General features: G+C 41.1%; 1 protein-coding gene across 1 annotated transcript in view; it reads right to left on the bottom strand.

The window, feature by feature from the left end:
- The window catches only part of lekr1 (Leucine-, glutamate- and lysine-rich protein 1), a 171804-nt gene that overhangs the window by 66960 nt on the left and 80841 nt on the right, over positions 1-24003 (bottom strand). The window contains exon 6 of the mRNA XM_065024974.1: positions 10174-10255. Coding sequence (XP_064881046.1) covers positions 10174-10255 — 82 coding nt within the window. The remainder of the gene's footprint in view (positions 1-10173; positions 10256-24003) is intronic.

Below are 24003 nucleotides of genomic sequence, written 5' to 3'. Positions count from 1 at the left end.
CTTGTTCCTATATTGTCCTTTTTGCTTGTTTGACGGCTCTGCGGAAGTAGCAGGACTTCTTGTACATACAGTACAAGTCATGTCCCAGTCACAACTCTTTGATGAGAGGTCAACATTATAACCAGAGGATCAGTAGACAGATTCCTGTTTAGGTTAACTACTGATTTTCATACATGGTTCAGCTTCCTGGTTAGGCTAACTATTACTCTCAATACATGGTTTAAACAGTGTCTTTGTAATGCTAACTACTGATCTCAATACATGGTTTAGACAGTGTCTTGGTAATGCTAACTACTGATCTCAATACATGGTTCAGCATCGAGGAGGACACTCACACTTGAGCTTAGATCTAACAACTACAGCTATTCCCACATCAACTACTGTAGACCAGAGTTATAGTTTGGACATGAGGAAGAAAACAGATCTAGGAGGAGCCAGTAGTCTCCAGGGATACGGTAGCTATATGTCTGTAACATGTGCTTGGGTCGCGTGCAACGCCACACATCCCCTTCATCCTCTGGTCTTTACTCTGATCCCTGGGCTCTATGGACACGCACATTCCACAGACACACTCACACACACACATTCCCTGTGTAAACCCACTCCTCGTTCCAGAGTGGAGGTAAAGGGTTGATTATTAGTATTCTAAATCTTTTTTGTTGTTTTTTTTTGTTTCTTTTGTGAATTTTAACACTTTTTTGCCCCAATTTCGTGGTATCCAATTGTTTTAGTAGCTACTATCATGTCTCATCGCTACAACTCCCGTACGGGCTCGGGAGAGACAAAGGTTGAAAGTCATGCGTCCTCCGATACACAACCCAACCAAGCCGCACTGCTTCTTAACACAGCGCGCATCCAACCCAGAAGCCAGCCGCACCAACGTGTCGGAGGAAACACCGTGAAACACCGTGCACTGCGCCCGGCCCGCCACAGGAGTCGCTGGTGCGCGATGAGACAAGGATATCCCTACCGGCCAAGCCCTCCCTAACCCGGACGACGCTAGGCCAATTGTGCGTCGCCCCACGGACCTAATGGTTGCGGCCGGTTACGACAGAGCCTGGGCGCAAACCCAGGATCTCTGGTGGCACAGCTAACGTTGAAGTACAGCGCCCTTAACCACTGCGCCACCCGGGAGGCCTCCATTCTAAATCTTTGTCATACTTCTATTTTTTATGAAAGCTACTCGTTATACACCGTTTAAGCTAGAAACGTCATGCAAACTTTAAAACGTGCAGATCGGCCTTGAATAGTGTGCTTTGATACAACTTTTGGATGTCTTTTATACCTTTTAAACTATTAAGACTTCTGTCCTTATTTTTGTCCTCCATACACTTTCATAGGATTTCCTCAGCATTCTAAAGGGCCCATTGTGACATCAATGCCTCTCAACATTCTAATCAGCTACTTTGCCAACAACTTAGACAAACAGTTAGAGCGTATGAAATCTTCTACTTCTCTGCTATTCAAATCTGAAATCGGAAGCCAATATATATTCTACCAATCAAACGATACAGCTGTTTTACTAACCACATCAATGACATTCCATTTCCTGACGTTTTTAACCACTTTTCCAAAACGTTTGACAGAAAGTTAGAGCATCCTCTATTTCTCTGCTTTTCAAATCTGAGATCAGAACAGTAAAATATATATATTCCACCAACCAAGCATCAAGCTGTTTTCGTAACCCATCACCTGCTTCTGTTCAGGATGCGGTAAGTAATGTCAGAAGCTTGCAGATTCATTACTTACCAACAACAGCTGCAAATTCCAATAAAACTACATCACACTTTGAAGTTCGTCATCTTAACAAGATTATCATTAATCTAACATCTAACAAACAAGTTTTGTGGGTCAAAATGCAGTATTTATTTAGTTTCATAGCATATTTCTCACACTGGCTTTAGCCACTGAGAGAGCAGGCATGCTAAGGGGAGTTGCCTAGCAACATGTGCCTCGGAGGGAGACAACGTCCTCATAGCGCAAAAAATTCCCATGATTTGTGAATCTGTTCAGACCGAACAGCTAGCGTGACAGCTAAAAACAGCCCAAAGTAATACGGTTGATATAGTAATTATTTTACTACATTTCATTTGGAATATATTTAACTGTTTTGTTTAACACTTTTGAAACATCTTCAAATACCAGTATTTTAAAATAGGTAAAGCAAAGTCCCACAATTTTATTTTAGTTAAAATTACAATGAAGTTAACCCATGCGCACACACACACACACACACTCCTCATGCAGTGGTGCATTAGCGTGGAGTCAGGTTAGTTCTGCACGCGAGGTGGGAGCGTCGCTCATCACTCTGACGGAGTGTCATTCCCAGAGTCAGTCTGACAGGGAACTCCGCTCCCCCTCTGTCATATAACATCTCAGGGCTGAGGAACAAGCCCAGCCACAGCAGAGACATGACAGCTCCAAACCACATATACACGCAAGCACACACAAAGACACACACACACACACACACACACGGTGCAAATGATTTGGAAGTCAGGAGTGGTCATATGTAGGGGTACAGCAGCGAAAGACAGGAACAGAGAGGAGGAATGTAAAGAGGAGGGAGACGGCATTAGTGGAATAAAGAGCGGTTTATCTTGAGACTGTCAGGTCTTGATGATCAGGGCGGGCTGATATTTACCACATTAAAATCATTCCTGTATGTCGTGCGGGTGAGCCCATGTGCGCCCGTGACTGGGTGGGTTGTTCTGTAGTTGCGTAGTTCAAATCAAATCAAACTTCATTTGTTACATGCGCCGAATACAACAAGCGTGGACCTAACCGCGAAATGCTTACTTACAAGCCCTTAACCAACAGTGCAGTTCAAGAAGAGTTAAGAAAATATATTCCAAATAAACTAAAGTAAAAAATAACAATGATAACAGGAACACAATAACATTACAACAACGAGGCTATATACAGGGGGTACCGAGTCAGTGTGCGGGAGTACAGTTTCGAGGTAATTTGTACATGTAGGTAGGGGTGAAGCTTCTATGCATAGATAATAAACAGCAGTGTACAAAACAAATGGAGGGGGGCCATTTGATTAATTGTTCAGCAGTCTTATGGCTCTGACACCGCCTATTATATACATTTGAAGTCAGAAGTTTACATACACCTTAGCCAAATACATGTAAACTCATTTTTCACAATCCCTGACATTTAATCCTAGTACAAATTCCCCGTCTAGGATCACCACTTTATTTTAAGAATGTGAAATATCAGAATAATAGTAGAGAGAATGATTTATTTCAGCTTTTCTTTCTTTCATCACATTTCCAGTGGGTCAGAAGTTATTATTAGTATTTGGTGGCATTGCCTTTAAATTGTTTAACTTGGGTCAAACGTTTCGGGTAGCCTTCCACAAGCTTCCCACAATAATTTGGGTGAATTTGGTCCCATTCCTCGTGACAGAGCTCGTGTAACTGAGTCAGGTTTGTAGGCCTCCTTGCTCGCACACGCGTTTTCAGTTCTGCCCACAATTTCAGTAGGATTGAGGTCAGGGCTTTGTGATAACCACTCCAATACCTTGACTTTGTTGTCCTTAAGCCATTTTGCCACAATTTTGGAAGTATGCTTGGGGTCATTGTCCATTTGGAAGACCCATTTGCAACCAAGCTTTAACTTCCCGACTGATGTCTTGAGATGTTGCTTCAATATATCCACATAATTTTCCACCCTCATGATGCCATCTATTTTGTGAAGTGCACCAGTCCCTCCTGCAGCAAAGCACCCCCAAATATGATGCTGCCACCCCCGTGCTTCACAGTTAGGATGGTGTTCTTTGGCTTGCAAGCCTCCCCCTTTTACCTCCAAACATAATGATGGTCATTATGGCCAAACAATTATATTTTTGTTTTATCAGACCAGAGGACATTTGTCCAAAAAGTACGATCTTTGTCCCCATGTGCAGTTGCAAACCGTAGTCTGTTTTTTTATGGTGGTTTTGGAGCAGTGGCTTCTTCCTTGTAGAGCGGCCTATCAGGTTATGTCGATATAGGACTCGTTTTACTGTGGATATAGATACTTTTGTACCTGTTTCCTCCATCATCTTCACAAGGTCTTTTGCTGTTGTTCTGGGATTGATTTAGACTTTTCGCACCAAAGTGCGTTCATCTCTAGGAGACAGAACGCGTCTCCTTCCTGAGTGGTATGATGCCTGCATGGTCCCATGGTGTTTATACAAGCGTACTCTTGCTTGTACAGACAAATGTGGTACCTTCAGGCGTTTGGAAATTGCTCCCAAGGATGAACCAGACTTGTGGAGGTCTACAATTGTTTTTTGAGGTCTTGGCTGATTTCTTTAGATTTTCCCATTATGTCAAGCAAAGAGGCACTGAGTTTGAAGGTAGGCCTTGAAATACATCCACAGGTACACCTTCAATTGACTCAAATGATGCTTCTAAAGCCATGACATCATTTTCTAGAATTTTCCAAGCTGTTTAAAGGCAGTCAACTTAGTGTATGTAAACTTCTGACCCACTGGAATTGTAATACAGTTAATTATAAGTGAAATATTCTGTCTGTAAACAATTGTTGGAAAAATTACTTGTGTCATGCACAAAGTAGATGTCCTAACCGACTTGCCAAAACTACAGTTTGTTAACAAGAAATGTGTGGAGTGGTTGAAAAACGAGTTTGAATGACTCCAACCTAAGTGTATGTAAACTTCCGACTTCAACTGTAGGTCCTGGATGGCAGGAAGCTTGGCCCCAGCGATGTACTGGCCCGTACACACTACCCTCTGTAGTGCCTTACAGTCAGATGCCGAGCAATTGCCATACCAGGCGGTGATGCAACTGCTCAGGATGCTCTCGATGGTGCAGCAGTAGAACTTTTTGAGGATCTGGGGACCTTTGCCAAATCTGAGACTGAGGGGGAAAGGTTTAATTGTGCCCTCTTCGCGACTGTCTTGGTGTGTTTGTACCATGATCGTTCATTAGTTGTGTGCATGCATGTGTGTGTGTGTCTCTGGTTTGGCGGGACCTCCCTTTAGGACAAGACATGTCACTAAGGAAGGATAAATTGTATATTTTATAGTATTTATGATAGCAGAGACATGACTGAAGCAGGATACATGGTGTATTTTATAGTAATTATGATAGTGTAGACATGACTGAAGCAGGATAAATGGTGTATTTTATAGTATTTATGATAGCAGAGACATGACTGAAGGAGATAGATAGTTATTTTGATGATGGATAAATGACTGAAGCAGGATAAATGGTGTATTTTATATTAATTATGATAGTGGAGACATGAAGCAGGATAAATTGTGTATTTTATAGTTATTATGATACGGAGACATGACTGAAGGAGATGGATAGTTATTATGATAGCAGAGACATTAATGAAGGAGGTGGATAGGTATTATGATAGCAGAGACATTAATGAAGGAGATGGATAGTTATTATTATAGCAGAGACATTAATGAAGGAGATGGATAGTTATTATGATAGCAGAGACATTCATGAAGGAGATGGATAGTTATTATGATAGCAGACATTAATGAAGGAGATGGATAGTTATTATGATAGCAGAGACATTAATGAAGGAGGTGGATAGGTATTATGATAGCAGAGACATTAATGAAGGAGATGGATAGTTATTATGATAGCAGAGACATTAATGAAGGAGGTGGATAGTTATTATGATAGAAGATACATTAATGAAGGAGATGGATAGTTATTATGATAGCAGAGACTTTAATGAAGGAGATGGATAGTTATTATGATAGCAGAGACATTAATGAAGGAGGTGGATAGTTATTATGATAGCAGAGACGACTGAAGGAGATGGATAGTTATTATGATAGCAGAGACATTAATGAAGGAGATGGATAATTATTATGATAGCAGAGACATTAATGAAGGAGATGGATAGTTATTATGATAGCAGAGACATTAATGAAGGAGATGGATAGTTATTATGATAGCAGAAACATTAATGAAGGAGATGGATAGTTATTATGATAGCAGAGACATTAATGAAGGAGATGGATAGTTATTATGATAGCAGAGACATTAATGAAGGAGGTGGATAGTTATTATGATAGCAGAGACATTAATGAAGGAGATGGATAGTTATTATGATAGCAGATACATTAATGAAGGAGGTGGATAGTTATTATGATAGCAGAGACATTAATGAAGGATATGGATAGTTATTATGAAAGCAGAGACGACTGAAGGAGATGGATAATTATTATGATAGCAGAGACATTAATGAAGGAGATGGATAGTTATTATGATAGCAGAGACATTAATGAAGGAGATGGATAGAGCGTTTAACCAACAGAGCTATCAGCCCACACACACTCCATGATTCAGAACCTATTCTGAACCCACAACGCCACACTTCCACGGAATCTAAACAGGAACACAGAAACTCTCTGTGACTTTACACTGGCTGCTGTGTTCCTTTATATTCCCTCCGAAGAGGAGGATGGAGAAAAGAGAGGAAGCAATCAGAATAAAGACAGCGAGGGAGAGCAGATGCTGGAGGAGGAGAGGTGGAATAGGTGGGGCAAAGAAAGGAAAACGCACAAAGACAGAATAAGGTTAAAAGGATAGAAAGGATGCTATACAGCAGGATAGACCAAAGTCAAAAGAGAAGCTGCTGGTTGAGACACAGAGAGACAGCTGCTGGTTGAGAAACAGAGAGACAGCTGCTGGTCTGGTTGAGACACAGAGAGACAGCTGCTGGTTGAGAAACAGAGAGACAGCTGCTGGTTGAGAAACAGAGAGACAGCTGCTGGTCTGGTTGAGACACAGAGAGACAGCTGCTGGTTGAGACACAGAGAGACAGCTGCTGGTTGAGAAACAGAGAGACATCTGCTGGTTGAGAAACAGAGAGACAGCTGCTGGTCTGGTTGAGACACAGAGAGACAGCTGCTGGTTGAGACACAGAGAGACAGCTGCTGGTTGAGACACAGAGAGACAGCTGCTGGTTGAGACACAGAGAGACAGCTGCTGGTTGAGAAACAGTGAGACAGCTGCTGGTCTGGTTGAGACACAGAGAGACAGCTGCTGGTCTGGTTGAGAAACAGAGAGACAGCTGCTGGTTGAGAAACAGTGAGACAGCTGCTGGTCTGGTTGAGACACAGAGAGACAGCTGCTGATTGAGACACAGTGAGACAGCTGCTGGTCTGGTTGAGAAACAGTGAGACAGCTGCTGGTCTGGTTGAGACACAGAGAGACAGCTGCTGGTTGAGAAACAGTGAGACAGCTGCTGGTTGAGAAACAGTGAGACAGCTGCTGGTCTGGTTGAGACACAGAGAGACAGCTGCTGGTTGAGACACAGTGAGACAGCTGCTGGTTGAGAAACAGTGAGACAGCTGCTGGTCTGGTTGAGACACAGAGAGACAGCTGTTGGTTGAGACACAGAGAGACAGCTGCTGGTCTGGTTGAGACACAGCTGCTGGTCTGGTTGAGACACACAGGCGGCATAAGAGAGGCAGAGAGTTTGAAGTGTGTGAAGTATGGTGCCTGGTTGGTCCAACCCATCATGACAAGTGTAACTCTAAAGCTGCCGTTACACGACGCAACTTGTACGCAATTTGAGTTGCTTGCAAATTAGTTGCTAAGTGAAACACACTGCAACTAATCAGTAACTCATCTGAAACTTGGTTAGATCCAGTTGAAACTTTGCAACTTTGTGCTAATAGTTGCAAGCAACAGCCAATCAAAACAAACACTTTCGTCACATGATCCATTTGAAGGTTCAGAATATCGACCCAGTTGTCATGTCAACACAGCTGTCAGTGCTGCCCAGCACAACCCGCGATCAGCAATGACAGAACAACAGGAGATGTATGCAAATTATTATACATGGTTTAGCAGTCAATACATTTCATTTTGAAAGGGAACTCAAACCTCTCCCTAACCAATTTCAACTGAAGTTGTCCACGATGAACTACGCTAGTTAACTTAGTTTGTTGCTAGCTTGGTTAGCTTGTTGGTGCTGATGTTTGCAATGTCATTTTGGCTAAATTGTACAGGCTACATTTCTTCTATATCCGTGCTACAATAAACAAACAGTTGGATAAACAAATAATTAGTGAAACCACGATGTAATGCAGCAGATGACATGGGATGAGTTTAGAATTCTCAAACAAGCAGCTTCACTTTGATTGGCTGTTGCATGCGATTTCAAATGCGTTCGAGTTGCTTCATGTAACAGCAAAATTACTTTTTTACTTCTTTTTTTTTAAACGTATCTATTTTTTAATTAACACTTTTTATTTTCTTAAAAACCTCTTAAGTCGACCCTCTACTTTTTTGAACATTCTGTTAAAAATCGCGCAACATTTCAGCGCCCTGCTACTCATGCCAGGAATATAGTATATGCATTTGCTTAGTCTGTGTGGATAGAAAACACTCAGACGTTTAAAAAACTGGTTAAATCACTGCTGTGGCTTTACCAGAATTCAGCATTTACATTGAAAAGCTACTAGGAAAAACTGATCACTGAAAATGGGAAAATATATCCATGCAGCTACTTGAACCCATTGATAATTTCACTGTGAACCACAATTAATTGACTGAGGTTGCAGTACCTGTTGTACAGCATTTCACAGGGTGTCTAGAGTCTTGTCATTTCCTTCACCTGAGTTTTTTTGGGTCAAACACATACAGGACACTACACCTGTATCTCCTCCGGTCTAGGACCGGATATTTTCACTGTGAGTTTCTACCCTGGACATTTTTCCAGACGGACAGCTAATGATCTTTACATTCAGCATCCTGATGAATTTTATTCAGCATTTCACTGTAACGTTTACTAACCTACCTAAAGTTGCATTACAAACGTATTTCAAGTGTTTTGTGAAAGTTTATCGTCGACTTTTTGAATTTTAAAAAATGATTCGTTTTCACTGTTTTAAACTATGTTTTTTCAGTTTATCACACAGTCTACATATAACTGATATCTCAGGCTTTCATGTGATGGACACCTGATTTAATCAAATAAAGACCCAAATAGTGTTTATGGGACATCTAGGAGTGCCAACAAAGAAGATGGTGAAAGGTAATGAATGTTTTCTATTTTATTGTGAGGTTTGTGTAACACCTGTTGTATTCTAATTATTTTGTTTACGTCCCCTGTGGGTCTTTTGGGGTGTTACATGCTATCAGATAATAGCTTCTCATGCTTTCAGCATTTCAAAAGCATTTTAAAAATCTGACTTGTTGCCTGGATTCAGCATTTCACTGTGAGTGTACCTTTGTATTCGATATATGAGCTACTACACCTGTGAGGTCTGCATGTTGTATTTTAGCATTTTGAGTTTTAACTAATACTATTAGCATTTAGCGTAGGTCTATTACATTTGTAGAGCTCTACTTGGGACGTCTACGTCCCGATTATTCAGCATTTCACTGTAGGTTAAAGCATTGTTGGTTAAGAGCTTGTAAGTAAGCATTTCACTGTAAGGTCTACTACACCTGTTGTATTCGGCGCATGTGACAAATACAATTTGATTTGACATGATCACTTGCAACTGTAACTCAAATTGTGTGAGAGTTGCTTTGTGTAACCCCAGCCTGAGGACATGTGTAATGTCATAGTGTTTGTACGTGTCTGGGTGAACGCACCAATTTGTAAGTCGCTCTGGATAAGAGCGTCTGCTAAATGACTTAAATGTAAATGTAAATGTCATGTGGTGTTTGATATTTTATTAGGATCCCCATTAGCTGTTGCGAAAGCAGTTTCAACACCTGCATTGCTTGCTGTTTGGGTTTCTGTACAGCACTTTGAGATATCAGCTGATGTACGAAGGGCTATGTAAATACATTTGATTTGATTTGGTCCGTTATGCAGAAAGTGTGTTTCCTGAATCCTATGACAGTGCTGTGATTGGTTGGGAGACAGGAACTGTAAATCCAAGGCTGACTCTGATCTGCTCTATACCACCACAGCACATTCCATATTCCAACTGCCTCACAGGAGGGGGTGTTTATTTGGCTGTTTATTTGGCTGTTTGCATGTGTTCATGATGTGTGTGTCTGCGTGTGTGTGTGTCTGCGTGTGTGTGTGTGTGTGTGTGTGTGTGTGTGTGTGTGTGTCTGTGTGTGTGTGTGTGTGTGTGTGTGTGTGTGTGTGTGTGTGTGTGTGTGTGTGTGTGTGTAAACGCCTCGCATGCAAATATGTCTCTATGGCATATCTACTTACATGAGTTTCTGCTCCACGTTCTCTCTCTCCGTCCTGATCCTCTGGAGTTCGACACACACACTCCTCAGCTCCTCCCTGAGCACTGTGGGAGGAAAATAGAGAGTGAGAGAGAGATGGGAAAGAGATAACTCTACACCCAGGAACGGGGGAAAGAGAGGGAGATAGAATGAGAGAGTCATCTATTACTTCAGCACCCAGAAACCTGAAGCCTGAAAGACCGAGGAAACCATCCACTCTGTCTGGCTTCTGGAGACAGAGAAAGAAAACAACGGTACGAAAGGGAAACATGAGCGTGCTTCAAAAGAAGTGAGAAGAAGAGAAGAGCAAGAGGGATAAGGAGAGAAAGAGAGAGAGAGAGAGAGAGAGAGATATGGAGGGAGGGAGAAAAAGGAAGGAGGAGGAAAGAGCAAGAGGGATAAGGAGAGAAAGAGAGAGAGAGAGTGAGGGGGGGATATGGAGGGAGGGAGAAAAAGGAAGGAGGAGGGAGGGAGAAAAGGAAGAGAGAGAGGAGGGAGGGAGAAAAGGAAGGAAGGGGATAAGCAAGAGGGATAAGAGAAGAGAGAGAGAGTGAGGGGGAGATATGGAGGGAGGGAGAAAAGGAAGGAGGAGAGAAGAGGAAGGAGGAGGGAGAAGAGCAAGAGGGATAAGGAGAGAAAGAGAGAGAGAGTGAGGGGGAGATATGGAGGGAGGGAGAAAAGGAATGAGGGGGGAGAAGAGGACTGTAGAGAAATGATAGAAAGGGTAGAAGTTGAAATGTATTTTTATTTCTGTCTGTCAGGTCAACGTCAATAGGGATATTCGGATGCTTTTGAGAAGTGTATTTTGACAGAAGTTTAACATTCTGTCATACAGAGCACATGTTCAAATGAATAAAAAACACATTTTCCCTTCTCAAGAGGGTAAAAAAGAAGAAGACTACAATAAGTGCCTATTAAGTGCCCCCAAAAGTAAGAGGATTGACAATTTCATCTTAAAATCAGCCATTAATCCCCTGGAAGCTTGTTGTGTGCAACAAGGAGTGGCAATTGACCCTTTGCTTAGCCCCGCCCCCTTGGTTACTGTTGCAACCTCCAACAGCATTTTCCCGGGAAGCTCAATACCCCCATCAACCACTGGCTAAATCCCCTCACAATCATGGGTGGATTGGCCAGAAGGGACATCTTTTATTGGGGTGGGCTGGTCAGGTCAAAATCGACAAAAAAACAACAACCATTTTTTAGTATTTTATTATTTAAAAAACGCGGCCTCCTGTTTTTTTTTTTATAACTTTTGCGCAATTTTTCTTTTTGTCATAATAATCTATATTGGCTGACCAGTGAGAAACAGTCGGGAGACATACCAAGCTGCTAAATGTCTGAAATGAACAGACTTATTTGCTAAAAGTTCTGGTTATTCTGGTCAGTGCTGCAGAGGACAGTGGTCCAGTCGAGGTAGGAAGAAAACAGAGAAAGATACACACACTAACACAGATCATGTAGCCTACTGCAGCCAGTTAAGCCTAATATTTAGCCTGTATATTGTATGAAAAAGTAAGCTAATTAGGGAAGAGGGGGACCATTTAGACACTAGTCTACTTGCAATATAGCCTAACAGGTCGTTAGATTTGCTTTTCTAACACATACACTATATATATATATTTTTTTTTTTTTAACCTTTATTTAACTAGGCAAGTCAGTTAAGAACAAATTCTTATTTTCAATGACGGCCTAGGAACAGTGGGTTAACTGCCTGTTCAAGGGCAGAACGACAGATTTGTACCTTGTCAGCTCGGGGGTTTGAACTTGCAACCTTGCAACCTTCCGTGACTAGTCCAACACTCTAACCACTAGGCTACCCTGCCGCCCCAAAAGTATATGGACACCCCTTCAAATTAGTGTATAAAATCGATGCCCACAGCCATTCAATCTCCATAGAAAACAATAGCAGATTAATGGCCTTACTAAAGAGCTCAGTGACTTTCAACGTGGCACCGTCATAGGATGCCACCTTTCCATTAGGTCAGTTCATCAAATTTCTGCCCTGCTAGAGCTGCATCGGTCTACTGTAAGTGCTGTTATTGTGAAGTGCAAACGTCTAGGAGCAACAACGGCTCAGCCGCAAAGTGGTAGGCCACACATGCTCAAAGAACAGGACCATCGAGTGCTGAAGCACGTAGAGAGTAAAAATCGTCTGTCCTTAGTTGTAACACTCACTACCGAGTTCCAAACTGCTTCTGGAAGCAACCATCTGGCAGTACAACAGAAGAATCTGGGGTTTGGTGGATGCCAGGAGAATGCTACCTGCCCCAATGCATAGTGCCAACAGTAAAGTTTGGTGGAGTAGGAATAATGGTCTGTGGCTGTTTTTCATGGTTCGGGCTAGGTCCCTTAGTTCCAGTTAGGGTTGCACATTTTGGGGAATATTCAGAGGTGGAAACTTTCTGTGGGAATTAGCGGGAATATATGGGGATTAACGGCAATATATGCACATTAATATTAATACCATTTAAATGTAGATGTTTTTTGCATTGGATATATTTACCATATCATGTGGAGACAGAAACATAAACCTGTAACCTCATCATAAATAGAGATGACAAATTATTAAATCCTTCCAATAGAAATAATCAATTAAAAAAATGACTGACGAATTTAACTTTAATTAAATGAGTTGACTCTTCACATGAGATGATTTCACTGAACAACAAAAGAAAGGGAATATTGAATGATCCCCAATGATCCATCACATCTCCCAAAAACATTTTCAACATAGTCCAAAATGATAGTCCAGAAACGAAAGCTTTGGTTATCTTCCTCTCAGGCTTCCATGTCTTCTCCCTGGACCTCCTCAATGTCCACCTCTTGAACATCAGACTCTGTGGCCTCATCTTCACTGTCACCTTCCAACCTTGTTGAGGATGGCTCGTTGTCAGGCTCAAAAAGCCTCGAATTTGCCCGGATGGCCACCAAGTTTTTCAACCCTTGTATTTGTCAGCCTGTTGCGTGTTTTGGTGTGTGTTCCCAAACAAGGACCAGTTGCGCTCTGAGGCGGCTGATGTTGGTGGGATTTGGACGGTGATGGAGGCAACAGGGGAAAGAGCCTCAGATCCACAAAGTCCCTTCCACCAGATGGCTGATGAGATATGTTGGCACGACTGCCATATTGCATCTCCATCCCAAAGCCTTTGCTTGGAAGTGTACTTCGCCAGACTGCCAAGAACCTTGCCCTCATCCAGGCCAAGGTGGCGAGACACGGTAGTGATGACACCATAGGCCTTGTTGATCTCTGCACCAGACAGGATGCTCTTGCCAGCATACTTGCTGTCCAACATGTACGCTGCGGCATGTATGGTCTTCAGGCAGAAGTCTTCACGCTTTTTAATGTATTTCAGAATTGCAGTTTCCTCTGCTTGGAGCAACAGTGAAGTGGGAAGGGCAGTACGGATTCCTTCTCTTACATCTGCAAGCAGAGCCTGAACATCAGACAGGATGGCATAGTCTCCCTCAATCCGTGCAATGGCTACTGCTATAGGTTTCAGGAGTTTTAGACTGCTTACCACTCTCTCCCAAAATACATCATCCAGGAGGATCTCTTGGGGCTGTCCATATCGGCAGACTGTGATATGGCCATTTATTGGAGAGACTTCTTCCACACCAGGAGACTGTCAAACATGATGACAACACCACCCCAGCGGGTGTTGCTGGGCAGCTTCAATGTGGTGCTCTTATTCTTCTCACTTTGCTTGGTGAGGTAGATTGCTTCTATAACTTGAAGACCCTTCACATACCTAACCATTTCCTTGGCTCCATTGTTTTCAGTGCCATGATGTCCTTGAGGAACAGATGCAATGCATGAGCAGCACAGCCAATGGGTGTGATGTGAGGGTAGGCCTCCTCCACTTTAGACCAAGCAGCCTTCATGTTCGCAGCATTGTCTGTCACCAGTGCAAATACCTTCTGTGGTCCAAGGTCATTGATGACTGCATTCAGCTCATCTGCAATGTAGAGACCGGTGTGTCTGTTGTCCTTTGTGTCTATGCTCTTGTAGAATACTGGTTGAGGAGTGGAGATGATGTAGTTAATTATTCCTTGCCCACGAGCATTCAACCATCCATCAGAGATGATTGCAATACAGTCTGCTTTCTCTATGATTTTCTTGACCTTCACTTGAACTCTGTTGAACTCCGCATTCAGCAAATGAAAAGATAAAGCATGTCTGGTTGGAGGGGTGTATGCTGGGCGAAGACATTCAAAGTCTGATTCCAGGAGGACTATGAGCTGTTGCTATCAATAAGGTGTCTGATTCATCATTTTCACCTCAAATAGAAGTAGACTTTTGTCAGAGGTTGCTTGTTGTGAGGGCTGAGGGAACTTTATTATTAGTATTTTCAAATGTTTCCTTCTACATTAGCTACAGTGAAATGTCTCCACACATCAGATAGTGCCCGTGGCATTTTCCTGTACAGATTAGAGAAAATTAGTAAAAAAACAACAAATACAAATCCATGTACAGATAAATAGTTAAGCAGTTAGATTAAACAACTCCTTGGTAAGATAAATGCTTTAAAATGAAACATGTATGGAAACAGGTGAATTAACACTCAGTTAGCAGGCTCAAGCAAGCTAAAACCCACATGGTAGTAAAAACTAACTAGCAGAAATTGTTAACAAGTTAGAAATTATTTAAACACACTTTTCTGTAGGCTACTATTTACTAGTTAACAAAAAATAATGTATGTTGTATAAAATATATTCACCCCACCCAGTATTGTAATGAAAACTTACCAGAAAGCATGTAGTTCTTGGCTCAGACAGTGTAGTAGTGTGGGTTTAATAGCATCTCATTAGTGTGCAAGATCTTGTAGAATCAGCTGTACATGTGATGGAAGAGTGCACTGTGCATGCAGAGGGTTGCAATTCCATTGAATTGGGAATAGTTTAACCAAAATGTGCCACAAGACCTAGAATTGCCTTATGTGTATCCCACAAAAAAAAGGTTCACTATTATAAGCTAACTGTTTTAATGAATTTAAGCAAAATTCTCCAAATTCCAGGGCTTAACTTCCCATGGAAAATTTCCGGAAAAATTATTTCTGAACCTTTGCAACGCTAGTTCCAGTGAAAGGAAATCTTAACGCTACAGCAATGACATTCTAGACCATTCTGTGCATCCAACTTCGTGGCAACACTTTGGGGAAGGCCCTTTCCTGTTTCAGCATGACAATGACCTCGTGCATAAAGTGTGGTCCATACAGAAATTATTTTTCAAGATCAGTGTGGAGAAACTTGACTGGCCTGCACAGAGCCCTGACCTCAACCCCATCGAACACCTTTGGAATGAATTGGAACTCTTAAATCATCCTAATGAATCTGTGATGTTGGGGGCTGTCTGTGTATTTTAAAGGGTTTTATCAATGCTTCTAAATCTCTGTCTCTCTTCAGCCCAGTGAAGGTTTGTGAATTGTAGCAGAGAGGAACAATCACGTATTTGCCCCCTCAGTGGCTAGAGTGGTCTCACCTGATCTCGCCTCCTCCCACCCGCCTTCCATCTTTGAGGACATGTATTTCCATTGTTAGACCAGGGAGTTTGACTCGGCAACATAATAGCTCACATTTGACTGTAGTGACTAGGGACTCTGGTGTAGGATTACATTACATGAACACCGCCATTGGAGGCTGGAATGTCTCATCTAAAATGTAAGTCGCTCATCGGAGGGCCCATCACTGCTTGCTTCAAAAGCTGGAAATCTGTCTGCAATTTGTGCCATTATTCTATGACAAACACAGATGATTTCATATTGAATTCAATAGATGAAAACAGAGCGAGAGGAAGAGAGACACTGACACAGTTCCTTAATGTTTTGGCTGTATACACAGCCTAATGTTACACACAGCTAATTGAGCAGGGCGGAACACGACATGCACTATAACTCAGAGGAGGAAGGGGAGGACCACCCTCCTCAATGAATTTCATAAAAATTCTAATTGTAAAACATTGAAAAAGTTATCCTTTTTAGATAAAACTATACTAAATATATTCACGTTTTATTGTATTCTGCATTGTTGGGAAGGGCCGTAAAGTAAGCAATTCACTGTTAGTCTACACCTGTTGTTTACGAAGCATCTGACAATTAAAACTGTATTTGATTTGATATTATGTTTGTAGTGTAGCTAACCACTAAATGACTCACGGTCAGCATGCAGTCAAAGCTGGAACCACTTCTGGAGATAACTAGTGCTCTCAAATCGTATCCTGATGTCGACAGCAAGATGGGCATTGTATTCATAACATTGCTAACTTAGATAGCTGACATACATTTTGAGAAAACAAGTTATATTAAGTGGATAGCTAGCTAGCATTAGCAACGTTTGGTGGTAAATGAGACAGAGCTAGCTAAGCTGAGCTAGCAGACAATGTAGCAAAAGTATAATTTCGGGTTTAAATAAATCATCCATCAATAGGCTCTGCATTTCAGGAATCACAGTAGCAAGTACTTCTGGTGCACTGTTAAATTATTTAGCTATTTAAAAATAATAATAATAATAAAAAAAAATAAACTGTTTTTGCAATAGCCCTCTTTGGCTTCCATGTGATTTAGACGTGAGCTTGTCCGAGGTGTCGGACTCGACGACAGTTGCTATCCATTGGAGCGCTGCGATTGGTTGCCAAAATTGTGGGGGGTACCTATATATAGGTGATATTAAAAAGGAAGTTTCACCATATTAAATTAAGAGTTCAGTTCATGTAACAGGGTTGACATTAAAATGAGGAAGAGACGTAAAATGAATCACTAATCACATTAAATAAAAAAATAAGCTTTAGAAATTACTTTGTCAAAACAACAAAATAACTAGGGCTTTACAATGTGGGTTAAAATCTTCCGAGAAGTCACAGAAAATGTACCGAGGGACATGTGAAAATGCTGAATTTTGGTACTTTATTCATATAAAAATGGATTGATTGAATTCTCCATGTTGTCTATATTAAAGTGGAAATGACAGCGTTTTAGCAACATGAAATCTTAAGAAAATATGTTCATAAACACCAACAGGAAGAATATGATGGGTTTCTTACATTTTCTGAGAAGAGAGCACTTAGATGTGGCCACTCACCCACTCGTCCAATCACATAGACATTCCCAGCCTTAGTTACAGTTGTCTGTTTTTATCCAAAATATTGAATCATTGAAACTGAAACAGTGCATCCCAAATGGAGGCAGTAAACAATGTACCCAGGCCAGCTGTGATTTACAGCCTGATAGCAATATTTGTTAAACCACCAAGAAATGTATTGGTTAAATAGCTATATTAAATCATGCATTGAACTGCATCCATCTATTCTGACAACAATGTCTTACTGTACATCATTACATTTTTGGGTCAAATAGAACCTATTTTAAAACCTAAAGTTGGTTTTGTAGCATAAATTGGGAATTTGATATTTTTGACTGATATTATGATGGTCTGTTTGTTTCATATTTGCAAACTAGTTAAAACACTGTCAGTTCCACTTTAAAGGGCACTTCAAATAACAGGCTTTTAAAATGTAATATTGGTGCAATATAGGAACGCAAAAGGCCCTCTTTTCGTGGAAATGACCCTGCTGCTGTGTCCTCCCCTAATCTATGTCCACTCTAGGATTCGTAAATGGGCTACTGCATAAGGCCAGGGCCGGCCCCAGGCATAAGGGACATAAGCGGTCGCTTAGGGTGCCTGGCAACTAGGGGGTCCTCGATCCATAAACATACAGTATATACATATTTTCTGGGGGGGAACTCAGTCAAAAAAATTCAAATTCGAAATTTGGTGGAGCATCAGCAATTTTTTTCTAGTTATGTCAATCACTGACAGTCACTCAATTAGCCATGTCAGCTAACAATTTTTGGATTCATAGATAGTCTTGCCAACTATCTAAACTTGTAGTAATCATGGCTGAATACTGACCAGATAAGCAGGGCACGTGCCCAGGGCCCCTGACCTCCAGGGGGCCCCCACTGATTTTGTTTGTCATTCTCACTCAAATATCATAACATGGCATAAGTCATGGCAACAATTTTGGGCATTGTATTCATAACATTGCTAACTTAGATAGCTGACATACATTTTGAGAAAACAAGTTATATTAAGTGGATAGCTAGCTAGCATTAGCAACGTTTGGTGGAATTTAAGAAAATTAGCTTTAAAACTGCAAAAATAAATCTTCACCCCATTACAAAATGGGTAGAATTGCATGAAATTTGTTATCCTGCAGCGCTTTTGTCTGGTACACAGTGTGTAAGTGCCTGCCTGTCTGTCTGTCTTAACCTCATATTTTCTTCTGCTTGAGTTCCTGCACCTCTCATAGAATAGACGTACAAATATTTCAGAGTTCCTGCACCTCTCATAGAATAGACGTACAAATATTTCAGAGTTCCGGAACCTCTCATAGAATAGACGTACAAATATTTCAGAGTTCCGGAACCTCTCATAGAATAGACGTACAAATATTTCAGATTTCCGGAACCTCTCATAGAATAGACGTACAAATATTTCAGATTTCCGGAACCTCTCATAGAATAGACGTACAAATATTTCAGAGTTCTGGAACCTCTCATAGAATAGACGTACAAATATTTCAGAGTTCCTGCACCTCTCATAGAATAGATGTACAAATATTTCAGAGTTCCGGAACCTCTCATAGAATAGACGTACAAATATTTCAGAGTTCCGGAACCTCTCATAGAATAGACGTACAAATATTTCAGATTTCCGGAACCTCTCATAGAATAGACGTACAAATATTTCAGATTTCCGGAACCTCTCATAGAATAGACGTACAAATATTTCAGAGTTCTGGAACCTCTCATAGAATAGACGTACAAATATTTCAGAGTTCTGGAACCTCTCATAGAATAGACGTACAAATATTTCAGATTTCCGGAACCTCTCATAGAATAGACTTACAAATATTTCAGAGTTCTGGAACCTCTCATAGAATAGACGTACAAATATTTCAGATTTCCGGAACCTCTCATAGAATAGACGTACAAATATTTCAGATTTCCGGAACCTCTCATAGAATAGACGTACAAATATTTCAGATTTCCGGAACCTCTCATAGAATAGACGTACAAATATTTCAGAGTTCTGGAACCTCTCATAGAATAGACGTACAAATATTTCAGAGTTCCTGCACCTCTCATAGAATAGACGTACAAATATTTCAGAGTTCCGGAACCTCTCATAGAATAGACGTACAAATATTTCAGAGTTCCGGAACCTCTCATAGAATAGACGTACAAATATTTCAGATTTCCGGAACCTCTCATAGAATAGACGTACAAATATTTCAGATTTCCGGAACCTCTCATAGAATAGACGTACAAATATTTCAGAGTTCTGGAACCTCTCATAGAATAGACGTACAAATATTTCAGAGTTCTGGAACCTCTCATAGAATAGACGTACAAATATTTCAGATTTCCGGAACCTCTCATAGAATAGACTTACAAATATTTCAGAGTTCTGGAACCTCTCATAGAATAGACGTACAAATATTTCAGATTTCCGGAACCTCTCATAGAATAGACGTACAAATATTTCAGATTTCCGGAACCTCTCATAGAATAGACGTACAAATATTTCAGAGTTCTGGAACCTCTCACAGAATAGACGTACAAATATTTCAGAGTTCTGGAACCTCTCATAGAATAGACGTACAAATATTTCAGAGTTCCGGAACCTATACAAAGAGTACTGCCACCCAAAATGAGATCCGACAAATATTTCAGTCCAGTCAAAGCACTTCTCTGTCCTGGCACCCCAATGGTGGAACAAGCTTGCCCCTAATGTCAGGACAGTGGAATCCTTGCCCAAAACGTCTGAAACCCTACCCCTTTAAAGAGTGTCTTTTCCTACTAGCAATGACTTTGCTGATAACTACTATGTTGAGGGAAAATGTACTTGATACAATAGTGATATGTTCTCTCAGCTATCTTAAGATGAATGCACTAATGTAAGGTTAAGAGTGTCTGCTAAATGAATAACATTAAAAAAATGGGCAATAGTGACAGCACAGTGGAGCGATCGTTCTATTTGGAGCGTTAGGTTACATGGGTACAGATGCAGTGACTCTAGTAGTGAGATGGCTTTCAACTGCTCCAGCAATGTCAGGCTGACATTCTCCCTACCTCCCGCCGGCTCGGGCTCTTTCTCTCTCTTTCAGCACAGAAAGAAGAGTGTAGGAGGTCTGTGCAGCAAAACACTGATAATTGCTTTTTTGGTCACTCTGACCTGACTGGACCAGGTGCAAAGCAGGACACACACACACACACACACACACACACACACACACACACATACACACACACACACACACACACACACACACACACACACACACACACACACACACACACACACACACAGCAGGGCTTGACATTAACTTGGACTGATGTTATACCTGTCCAAAAGCTCAAGTCACTTGCCTCAAAATACAACACTGCCCCTTTAAGGCTCTCCTGATAATTGCCCCCCCTTGGTATAAAATATAGCAACATTACAAAAACTTTTTATGGCTTTATAAGATAATTCCCTCCAGGGCTCAAAATGAAGGGCATCCCATTGTCCCTGGGATGATATAAAATATGTCTACGGTTCAAAACACACTCATACAACCACTGCAAATTAAAATGTTTAGAAAAGCAATTGAGGCTGATGCAACAGATCAGACCGTTTAGCTTAAAAAGGTTCATAAAGTGTTATTTCTTCATATTGTAATCTCAACAGTGCACATATGGCTGTAGGCCATGCGCACACGTTCCAAAATGTAATTAGCAGGAAAACAGCATTCTCAAAAGTGCACTAAACGTACGAGCGGAGATAAGAAAAGATCTGTTAGATACTAAGAGGGGAGATAAAAAAGATCTGTTAGATACTAAGAGGGGAGATAAGAAAAGATCTGTTAGATACTAAGAGGGGAGATAAGAAAAGATCTGTTAGATACTAAGAGGGGAGATAAGAAAAGATCTGTTAGATACTAAGAGGGAGATAAGAAAAGATCTGTTAGATACTAAGAGGGGAGATAAGAAAAGATCTGTTAGATACTAAGAGGGGAGATAAGAAAAGATCTGTTAGATACTAAGAGGGGAGATAAGAAAAGATCTGTTAGATACTAAGAGGGGAGATAAGAAAAGATCTGTTAGATACTAAGAGGGGAGATAAGAAAAGATCTGTTAGATACTAAGAGGGGAGATCTAAAAAGATCTGTTAGATACTAAGAGGGGAGATCAAAAAGATCTGTTAGATACTAAGAGGGGAGATAAAAAAAGATCTGTTAGATACTAAGAGGGGAGATCTAAAGGTGTAACAACTAGCATTGGTTACTAATATGACTAGGATTATGCCTTTGGCAGCTGGACAATAAAATACAGTTGATTTGCTGTATAAAATGACATAAAACAACCAGGTTTTAAACCAATTAAATGTATGGTTAAATAAATATGGGGAGAGAGAGAGAGAGAGAGAGAGAGAGAGAGAGAGAATGGGGGGAGAGAGAGAGGGAGAGAGAGAGAGAGAGAGAGAGAATGGGAGAGAGAGAGAGAGAGAGAGAGAGAGAGAGAGAGAGAGAGAGAGAGAATGGGGAGAGAGAGAGAGAGAGAGAGAGAGGGAATGGGGAGAGACAGAGAATGGGGAGAGAGAGAGAATGGGGAGAGGGAGAGAGAATGGGGAGAGAGAGAGAATGGGGAGAGAGAGAGAATGGGGAGAGAGAGAGAGAGAGAGAGAGAGAGAGAGAGAGGGAGAGAGGGAGAGAGAGAGAGATATGTATGGGTATGTACATAGTCAACGGTAGGCTTCGAGGGGACTCCTATGGTAGGTACACCTATAGCTCATCTCTTGGCAGTAGTACTGTAGACTACTTTATCACTGACCTCAACCCAGAATCTCTCAGAGCGTTCACAGTAAGCCCACTGACACCCCTATCAGACCACAGCAAAATCACAGTCTACTTAAACAGAGCAATACTCAATCATGAGGCATCAAAGCCAAAGGAACTGAGTAACATTAAGAAATGCAATAGATGGAAGGAATGCAGTTTGGAAACCTACCAAAAAACAATTAGGCAACAACAAATTCAATCCCTTTTAGACAATTTCCTGGGTAAAACGTTCCACTGTAATAGTGAAGGTGTAAACTTGGCTTCCCTATCAAATCTAAAAATCTCAAATAGAAAACCGAAGAAAATTAACAATAATGACAAATGGTTTGATGAAGAATGCAAAAATCTAAGAAAGAAATTGAGAAACCTGTCCAACCAAAAACATAGAGACCCGGAGAACCTGAGTCTATGCCTTCACTATGGTGAATCACTAAAACAATACAGAAATACACTACGGAAAAAGAAGGAACAGCATGTCAGAAATCAGCTCAATGCAATTGAAGAATCCATAGACTCTAACCACTTCTGGGAAAATTGGAAAACACTAAACAAACAACAACACGAAGAATTATCTATCCAAAATGGAGATGTATGGGTAAACCACTTCTCCAATCTTTTTGGTTCTATAACAAAGAACAAAGAGCAAAAACATATACATGATCAAATACAGATCTTAGAATCAACTATTAAAGACTACCAGAACCCACTGGATTCTCCAATTACATTGAATGAGTTACAGGACAAAATAAAAACCCTTCAACCCAAAAAGGCCTGTGGTGTCGATGGTATCCTCAATGAAATGATCAAATATACAGACAACAAATTCCAATTGGCTATACTAAAACTCTTTAACATCATACTTAGCTCTGGCATCTTCCCCAATATTTGGAACCAAGGACTGATCACCCCAATCCACAAAAGTGGAGACAAATTTGACCCCAATAACTACCGTGGAATATGTGTCAACAGTAACCTTGGGAAAATCCTCTGCATTATTATTAACAGCAGACTCGTACATTTCCTCAATGAAAACAATGTACTGAGCAAATGTCAAATTGGCTTTTTACCAAATTACCGTACAACAGACCATGTATTCACCCTGCACACCCTAATTGACAACCAAACAAACCAAAACAAAGGCAAAGTCTTCTCATGCTTTGTTGATTTCAAAAAAGCCTTCGACTCAATCTGGCATGAGGGTCTGCTATACAAACTGATGGAAAGTGGTGTTGGGGGTAAAACATACGACATTATAAAATCCATGTACACAAACAACAAGTGTGCGGTTAAAATTGGCAAAAAACACACACATTTCTTCACACAGGGCCGTGGGGTGAGACAGGGATGCAGCTTAAGCCCCACCCTCTTCAACATATATATCAACGAATTGGCGCGGGCACTAGAAAAGTCTGCAGCACCCGGCCTCCCCCCTGCTAGAATCCGAAGTCAAATGTCTGCTGTTTGCTGATGATCTGGTGCTTCTGTCACCAACCAAGGAGGGCCTACAGCAGCACCTAGATCTTATGCACAGATTCTGTCAGACCTGGGCCCTGACAGTAAATCTCAGTAAGACCAAAATAATCGTGTTCCAAAAAAGGTCCAGTCACCAGGACTACAAATACAAATTCCATCTAGACACTGTTGCCCTAGAGCACACAAAAAACTATACATACCTTGGCCTAAACATCAGCGCCACAGGTAACTTCCACAAAGCTGTGAACGATCTGAGAGACAAGGCAAGAAGGGCATTCTATGCCATCAAAAGAAACATAAATTTCAACATACCAATTAGGATTTGGCTAAAAATACTTGAATCAGTCATAGAGCCCATTGCCCTTTATGGTTGTGAGGTCTGGGGTCCGCTCACCAACCAAGACTTCACAAAATGGGACAAACACCAAATTGAGACTCTGCACGCAGAATTCTGCAAAAATA

Source organism: Oncorhynchus nerka, linkage group LG11 (assembly GCF_034236695.1).
Source record: "Oncorhynchus nerka isolate Pitt River linkage group LG11, Oner_Uvic_2.0, whole genome shotgun sequence".
In the NCBI taxonomy this organism is placed as follows: domain Eukaryota; kingdom Metazoa; phylum Chordata; class Actinopteri; order Salmoniformes; family Salmonidae; genus Oncorhynchus; species Oncorhynchus nerka.
This window is presented reverse-complemented; position numbering and strand designations above follow the sequence as displayed.